Source organism: Pavona decussata, unplaced genomic scaffold (assembly GCF_977016875.1).
Source record: "Pavona decussata unplaced genomic scaffold, jaPavDecu1.1 SCAFFOLD_244, whole genome shotgun sequence".
Classification (NCBI taxonomy): domain Eukaryota; kingdom Metazoa; phylum Cnidaria; class Anthozoa; order Scleractinia; family Agariciidae; genus Pavona; species Pavona decussata.
Window position 1 is genome coordinate 2,262,501 of NW_028145649.1, and position 9,042 is coordinate 2,271,542.

General features: G+C 37.4%; 2 protein-coding genes and 1 long non-coding RNA gene across 4 annotated transcripts in view; 2 read left to right on the plus strand and 1 right to left on the minus strand.

Moving 5' to 3' along the window:
* The window catches only part of LOC146457405 (uncharacterized), a 7,092-nt gene extending 6,906 nt beyond the window's left edge, over positions 1–186 (plus strand). For both annotated transcript variants that reach the window (XM_085091989.1, XM_085091990.1), the window contains one exon: positions 1–186. This exon is cut by the window's left edge and continues 2,606 nt beyond it. The gene's annotated coding sequence lies outside the window, so the exon portion shown is untranslated.
* The window catches only part of LOC146457403 (uncharacterized), a 28,568-nt gene extending 26,537 nt beyond the window's left edge, over positions 1–2,031 (minus strand). The window contains exon 1 of the mRNA XM_085091985.1: positions 1,273–2,031. Coding sequence (XP_084948111.1) covers positions 1,273–1,318 — 46 coding nt within the window. The 5' untranslated portion in view covers positions 1,319–2,031. The remainder of the gene's footprint in view (positions 1–1,272) is intronic.
* A 188-nt stretch (positions 2,032–2,219) lies between these two features.
* Positions 2,220–6,978, plus strand: LOC146457406 (uncharacterized). Its single transcript, XR_014858489.1, has 3 exons — positions 2,220–2,385; positions 2,518–2,572; positions 6,645–6,978. It is a non-coding gene; the product is annotated as an uncharacterized LOC146457406 (long non-coding RNA).
* The last annotated feature ends 2,064 nt before the right edge of the window (positions 6,979–9,042 follow it).

Below are 9,042 nucleotides of genomic sequence, written 5' to 3' on the forward strand. Positions count from 1 at the left end.
ATATATGATAGCATTTGCCACCTCAGGTGGTACCGAATTTCGTCTCGGCCCATGGACTAAATTGAAAACCGCGCTAAAACGACAATAATTGGTAATCATATATTAGAATCTGGAGTTGAACATCATGACATTAAAATTGAAAAATCAATGCAGCACACTTATGATCACTTTCAATGTTTTTGCTTTCGTCAGGTCCACAGCCAATGCCTTCAAACATCCAGGAAAATTTGCCTGTTGCATTTGCGATGCTGGAGAAGGTTCCCTTCGATATGATAAGATGTTATTCATTCAGTGATCTTTCGGATTACACGACAACGAACCTCGGATAAGAATTTATAATCCATTGAATCTTCCAGTAAAATAAGTCAGTTTAACTCATCGAAATTACTCTTTTTTAAATCGTGATGTTATGTAAACAAGCGAATCTAGGAAACAAGCTGATCGGATAATCGTTCAACTATTTTATGTGGATCTCTGTCATTACATTGTCTGCATGCATAAAAATAAAAGTGTTTAATGCTTGGTAGTAGTTCAAATTTACTGAAAGTTAATTTTTACATAAGGTAACTGATATAACCCTTATTGGTGATAAAAGAAAGAAGACCACAAGAAGACTTAACGTACGTTTTTAATTTCTTGCTTGAACCTTACTGACGGCAACTGGATAAACACGCTTTCGAACTCAGGCTACACACAGAAAGTATCCCTTTACTTCGCGCGCAATTAATTACAGTTGAGCCAGTTAGAATCATTCAGATTCCGTTTAAATTGTGTTGGAAGTTAACTAGAAATCTTGAAAGACTTACATAAGAAGTGATGATAAAACAGAAATGGAACCAGGGATTCATTTTTTCGAGGTATTTTTATTAATATTAATAATCAAAATTATTATAAATCAACCCAAAATTAAAAAAAAGAGAAAACTCGCAACTAAGAAACATTTAAAAAGTCAACGCCTGTAGAACCAAAGCGCGATAGGATGAACGCAGTTAGAAGATCACATTATGACATGCAGTGCCTTTCTTGTATGTCAGGAGCTATGATTCAATTTGACCAATTTTATATCATTCGCGCTCAGCCTTTCTACGATGAACAATTTTTTGACCTCGCTACTATGTTTAATTTGGCAAGGTCTTCACCTTTTAGGCGAGCCTTTATGCGCGATGTTCAAAATAGATTTGTGACGATACATTGAATTTCCCTATAGTAAGCATTCCATTTGAAATCAATCTTGCCTAGCTCGTATTCCTCGAGTACCTAATACTCACTTACCTGCCAAACCCAGTAATGAAAATATTTTAAATTGTTGTAAATTCATCGTGGCTGATTAAAATGATTTGAACTCTTGTTTCACCCAATTCAACAGTCTCATTTCGCACTATGAAAGACTATCGATTGATTTATGTGGCTGGCTATCAGGCTTGCGTGCCACAATCAAATACGATTATACACGAGTCACTAAGCTACCAGTAATCATGGTGATGTTGAAATTTTCAGAAATTTTTTTTACACCGACCGTTATTAAACCGTACAACGTGAGTGGCTGATTAAGTACAACTTGTCAATACGCTTGATTAGTGGGAGACCGCGCAAGAGAGGCCGCCATCTAGAATCTCTTAATTTGCATCATCTAGATAGGCGGTGATAAGAACTTGCATCAGAAGCCGGATAATGTACTTTTCATTGTATTTATTCCATTGCAAAATTAAAACTAATTTACTGAAATGATTCACATATAAACCAGTCAAAATATTAGACCTCACGACGGCTATAAACCGTTGTTATATATAAGATTTTTATGACTATCCTGAGTCATAAGATTAATGTCAAAAGGAAACTGAAAGTTTCATGACGGAATAAACAATACGAAATTTAAAGACAGAACCTTCCTCAAAACTGGCGTAGGAGCTTGCAAAATGTTCTTTTTTCCCTTTTTTTCGGAAAAAAGAGCAAAAGTGCATTTCAAAAAAGTTTTCAAGATTTTTTTGTATCCTTACACTGAACACATTTCTTGGCGATTTCATCAGATTTGCACCTGATGCATTTTAGTTTGAATGTAAAAGACGTTTGTTTGTAATTGATCACATAATGCTAAATACTTAATTAATTTGTGTCGATTTAAAAGAAACTGTGATCATGCTGTGGACATGTGAAATAGACCGGACTGATCACAACATCACAAGCAAAACAATTGTGACACAGTTCGTCTCATGACATGAAAAATAACACGAAATTTGATCTCGCTACTGTACAGATACTTGTAAATAAATTTTCTTGCTTTATTTCAAGTTCAGGCAGTAGTGTACAGCTTGAAACAGTTAACTGACCAACACTGCCGTTTTCTCTAGAGTCGTGCGCTGTACTACAATGTCTATGACAGGCGAGGTAAATATTTTTTGTCAATGTAAATACGTTTAAATATTTAAGTCTCCTCTGTTTAGAGAAACAACTTTCATGTTCTTTTCTCGCTACAAAGCATTTACCTCTAATAAAATTTTCAATATTTCTTTTGCGCAGGACAACGCCCCAGTCCAAGCGATGGAGGAGCATTCTGAATCAACTGAGGACAAAGGTAAAGGAAATTAATATACAATACCTAACACTAGCTTAATTTTCCAGAGCGTCTTCAAAGGGACACTTTTATCGAATATTTTGACTTTGGACCCTTTCCCAGAAACGAAGTCGCTCTTGGAGCAGCGGGGAAAAAATATGGATTGAAATTGTCTGGACCAGAATAAACTATATATGAAAAAGCTTTAACCATTTTTCCAAGATACGTAGGAGGAACGTAAAAAGACTAGTTGCAATCCGTTTCCATCCTAACCATCTGCAGCCAATTGCAAGGACGAATGATACTAGTTTCCGTGCACTAGAAGGTTATTGTTAACAAAACTGAAACATTGTTTTGACGTTCACGTCTGTACAAATATGTGTTTTTGGCTGTTGAAAACGACACTAAAAATAGGAGATAATGCTCCGGACAGAAAAAGAGGTAAAAGTTAAGTAAAAAGAGTTGCCGAAAGCCAGAGAGTGTTGTCTCTCTGTTAAAAGTTTAACGAAAATTTTTGTTTGGCAATATAGCGCACGCACTTTGGCCACCATTGTCAACAAAATTGAAGCGGCGCCCTTGTTCTTTCCCAGAAACTTAAAATAGTTGATCTTTTTTTAATACGGTAGTTGAAATATTACCGAAATTAATAGCAATAAATTCATCTTGGAAAACCATCTAAGGCAATTCTTGGGCGAAATGTTTACTTCTTCAAATGTTAAGCATATGCAGTTGTGCTTTGTCACATTGCTGACACATGAAAACGGAATTTACCAGATGCTCTTTACCGAAGAATGAGAAGATCTGGGTACGAGATTAACTCAATGTCCACTGTAACTATAGATAGGAAAAACAATTTCCTTATTTGGTTGAGTTCTTTTAGTTGTCTGACGTAAAAGCTTATGACCGTCATGTTGATCATGTGATCTAAACATGCAGGGGAGCCGAACAAGAACTGACATTTATTCAAGAAAAACACGTCTAATTTTTCTTGTGTTCCCAGGTCGCTTTCTGGCCTTTTAAAGCCATACTTGTGTAATTGGAATCGAGATTGATTTGTTCCGAGGCTGAAAATTTAACTTGAAAAGCGTAACTTACCAAACTCAATTTTATTCCTAAAATTTATTTGCTGTTGTTTGTTTTACAAAAATGTCCAGGCAAACCCTTTTTTCGTATTTTTAACGACATATTTGCCCCTTGGAAAACCAAAGGAATTAGTTTACCATCGATACGAAATTTCAAACAAACATTCAGCAAACAAAATCGTGTATTTCATTTCTTTACGATTAAATCCCAATTTCTAAAGCGATCAGTTAAGACCTCTTTCGAACAGATATCGACCGAAATGAACCATTGGGTGCACTTAATTTAAAGTATAGGTTATCCTACATAAACGTTTTGTAGGTTGCCGTCTGCATGGTTTGTTATTTAGGTATTTGCTGACACATTGGCTTGCATCGTTGTATTTAAACATTCTGTTTTCTAAAACTGTTGCTCTTTCCGAGTTTTCATCGGATACCCGTTATTGGATTGTATGACCGTGTAAGCATATTTAGGTTTACTTCGATCGCTTAACCCAAAGATTTCTAAATCATTATAAATGAAGGGGCTAAAAACCATTGCTCCAACGCGTTACTTAACTTCTTCTTTAATGTCAAATATCCGTAGATTAAAGAAAACAAGGGATGCGGTGAACGTTGCGATAATCGATGCGAATGCAATAATGGATACAGTTGCTAGAAAATTGAACAAAGAAAATACAAGCTACTACAGCAAAAGGACGAACAAACAAAATAGACAAGAACATAGAAATAACAAAATAAGCAGAAACGAAGACTAACCTAAATTGATACTTACAAATGTTATATGGCCTTTAAAACGGACAAACGAAACGATGTAGAAGACCCCCAAAAAAACCTCTATTCCCTAAAGCACAAAACGAGAATGGATAAAAAGCAAAGACGCGAATTTATACTAATGAGCTACGGAACAATAGACGAAGCTATACAGAAAAAACTAACAGAAAAATAATTAAAATAACGACATACAAGCGTGACGCAAAAAATGATTGAAAACAAAGGAGTTCGAAAAAAAGGAATGCGGCCGCAGCAACTGATAAGCATTCAAAATTCTGGTTGGTTGAGAATAGTCGGACTTTGTTGAGAATTTGTTGAGAAGCGCTTGTAAGATGGCATGTGCAGTTTTGGCCGCTAGAAGCGGAGCAAGTCAAGATTGAAGTCGACTGTAAAAGACATGAAAATGTCAGCCAAATTTTAAAGAGATTGGTATCTCAAAACAAACACGAGTTCAATTCGCTCATCCCCTTTCAAACGACTCGCTCTTAACATCAATTTTGAACACCATTCATCAAAGCCATCCACACTATACAGAACTGTGAATTCCTTCAGGCTAGATGCATCTCGGCCAGACGAGTTCACTTTTAAACCATAGAGGGCATGCAGATTTTGCACGGTGCAGTTTGTCGTTTTGATTGCATGCTATCCTGCGAAGGGAAAACGGGGAGGGGAGGGGGATCCACAGAAATTGGGTTGGCGTATGTAGCGCGCTTCATTAAATCGTTAACTTCCTTTAAACCAAAGTGTTTAATTTTTCCCACTCTGTTCACATTAGGCCCTCAAGGTTACCGCATACCTTCAGAGGTGTCTCGCGTCCAAGCGATGTAGCGCGTCCGGTTTAAACTGTAAATACCTGAACCCTTATATTAAATTAAGGCTTAAGCCGCCGTTACACGTTGAAACTTTTAGCTGAAACTTGTGTGCAACGGCGAACGAGACCAGTTTCACGAAGTGGTGTTACACGGTGAAACTCTTGTTTTTTCGCCACTGAGACCGTTGCAAGCCGTTGCAGAAGTAGAAAGCGGTTCTACTTTTCGTGAAACTTGTCTCGCAACGGAAGTTCGAAAAAGTTTCACGAAATTGACCATGTTACACGGCGCAACGCCTGCTGAAACTTATTTCGCAGCGCCGTTGCACACAAGTTTCAGCTAAAAGTTTCAACGTGTAACGGCGGCTTTATAGAGATGGCTATCAAATTATACCAAGAATTTTGAAATAAAATGAATTGCCAAATTTTTAGCGCTGTTTTCCCGAGTCAATTTTTTTCACTTGGAGGAGCCACTTCAAAGAGATAAAACTCAAAGGGAATTTATTTGTTTGCCTTGAGATTCGCACAGTAGCTGGTTTAACATATAAACAACAAAAACATGTCTGCGCATTTTTTCGTTCGAAATATTTTTTCTCTGAGAGCGGTTTTTGTACGATCACTCCACATTTCTTTGATCCTATTTCGAAAATATTCTATAACTTTTCATCGCAATTGAATATGGGAAAACGTAGACAGCTTTTTTTAGCGCTTTGGGTCCGGAAACTGAGGAACAAATTAAATGAGCGAAACACAAAATTCGCTTTGACTTGTAGCTTTCAAAAGGTGATTCAGACACTCGCATTTAGAGGTCGTGAAAAATTTGCCAATTCATTTTATTTAAAAATTCTTGGTATAGTTTGATAGCCAGCTCTATAAGCTATAAGCTTTATATGGGTTTAGGAATCAACAATGTAAACTGCACGCGCTACATCGCTTGGACGCGAGACACCTCTGAAGGTATACGGTAACCTTAATACCCAAAATCAGGGCGTTAATCAAAGCACTTCTCTAGACACAAAGTAGTGTTTAATTTAAGCGGTTTTCATTTGAGTGTCGTAAAACCAAAACCAAAGTAATTACTCTGGCCAATCACAACTGACGCAAAAAGCGCAATGAACCAATCCGAAATTGAAGCAAATATATGTAACGGACACCAAACGAGGGAAAAAGCGTGCGAGCAAGGCATTATTGGTTTGATTTTGCTGCTGATTGGTTGAGAAGGTGGCACGTGCTGTGCGGGCCAATGACAGAGCGAAGTAAAGCGACACCAAAGGAGACGTAAAATTACTTTCGCCCCTCAATTGAAAACCGCGCTAAAAGGACAGTAATTGGTAATCTTATCTTAGAACCTGAAGTTGAACATCATGACATTAAGATTGAAAAACCAATGCAGCACACTCATGGTCACTCTCCATCTTTTTGCTTTCTTCAGGCCCACAGCCAATGCCTTCAAACATCCAGGAAAATTTGCCTGTTGCATTTGCGATGCTGGAGAAGGTTCCCTTCGATATGACGAGATGTTATTCGTTCAGTGATCTTACGGATTACACGGGACCGAGCCGCGGATAAGAATTTATAATCCATTGAATCTTTTAGTAAAATAAGCCAGTAAATCTCATCGAAATTACTCTTTTTTAAATCCACCGTGATGTTGTGTAAACAAGCGAATCTAGGAAACAAGCTGATCGGATAATCGTACAACTATTTTATGTGGATCTTTGTCATTATATTGTCTGCATGCGTAAAAATAAAAGTGTTTAATGCTTGGTAGTAGTTCAACTTTACTGAACGTTAATTTTTACATAAGGTAACTGATATAACCCTTACTGGTGATAAAAGAAAGATTACACCACAAAAAGATTTAACGTACGTTTTTAATTTCTTGCTTGAACTTTACTGACAGCGAATGGATGAACCCGCTTTCGAACTTACATGTACGTTGCACAGAGAAAGTATCTCTTTACTTTGCGCGCAATTAATTATAGTTGAGCCAGTTAGATTAATCCAGATTCCGTTTAAATTGTGTTGGAAGTTAACTAGAAATTTTGAAAGACTTACATAAGAAGCGATGATAAAACAGAAATGGAACCAGAGATTCATTGCTCGAGGTAGATCAATATTTAATTATTATAAATCAACCCAAAATAAAAAAGAGAAGACTCGCAACTTAGAATTAATAAAAAAGCCAATTGCTGTGGAACCAAAGCGCGATAGGATGAACGCAGTTAGAAAAGATCACATTCTGACATGCAGTGCCTCTTTTGTATGTCAGGAGCTATGATTCAATTTGATCAATTTTATATCATTCGCGCTCAGCCTTTCTACGATGAACAATTTTTTGACCTCACTACTATGTTTAGTTTGGCAAAGTCTTCACCTTTTAGGCGAGCCTTTATGCGCGATGTTCAAAATAGATTTATGACGATAAATTCCAGTTGAAATCAATCTTGCCCAGCTCGTATTCCTCGATTGCCTAAAACCCATTTACTTGCCAAACCCAGTAATAAAAATATTTCAAATTGTTGTAAATTCATCGTAGCTGATGAAAATGATTTGAATTCTTGATCCACCCACTTCAACAGTCTCATTTCGCACTATGAAAGACTCTCGATTGATATAAGTGGCTGGCTATCAGGCTTGCGTGCCACAATCAAATACGATTATCCACGAGTCAAAGCTATCAGTAATCATAGCAATGTTGAAATTTTCAGAAATTTCTTTTACACAAACGCTTTTAAACTGTGCAACGTGAGTGGCTGATTAAGTACAACTTGTCAAAACACTTCATTAGTGGGAGACCGCGCAAGAGAAACCGCCATCTTGACTCTCCTAATTTGCAACGATTTCTAACCGAGTTTTTGAAAAACCTTATACGCTTTGAAAGCGGACACGATTTAGTTGTTTCTACCAAAAATCCAGGCAAAGCTAAACCATTTACTTACTCTAAGAGGCTGAATTGAGGGTCTGAATTGGGACTACTTTTGAAATTTGTTCTTGATTTTCAAACACGGCGTTTGTGATTAGACTACGACTTTTCGGTGCAGTTTGGACACCATTTCCAAAAAAGTACTTTGACTTTAATCAGGGGCACCCAACGGATCGTTTCGGTAACGTATCTGTTCGGAAGGCCCTTAATCCCGTACAATTTTCTAAAGGGAATTTTCACCTCGAACTTTCGTGATATGGGAAATTTAAGGCCTGGTGTTTTCGGAATGATAAAAATGTCGTTTCGGGTACCGAAAAAAGGTCAGCTAAGATTTTCGGAAAGGAAATTAAGACCTAAGGTTTTCGGGAAAAGGACAAACGATGACCTAGTAATTTCGAAAAGACTCAAGTTCCCCTAGAGCGACCGAACAGATAAAAATATTATAGCGCGGCCTAAAATGAACCTACAGAGCTTTAAAGGCACTCCAGATAGCCTGAAATAGCGTTTCAAAGGATGTGAGAGAAAACTGTCGTTGGGTGCCCCTGTTAAATGTATTTTGAGAAACACACATGGTCTTTTCTTTTTATAGGAGTGACATCAAGACGTTGGAAATTCAAGATCCTGACCATCAACTCAACACTACAAATTTGGTCCGGCAGGCGACTTACACACAATATTTGGTGATGATTTATGGTCAGGGATATAATCACAGGAAATTGCGACGTAGCACTCCATTCTACATCAATTTGCCGTGTTTTCTTGTGCTTAATCAAATTCACTCTTAGTCCGCAACATGCAAATTGTTTTGTCTAGTCCCTTTATGGCTTTCTCCCAGGCCCTCACGGTATATTCGTTTGGATGACATATCCGAGGCGAACGGCCGGGGAAAACCTAGACAAAAACA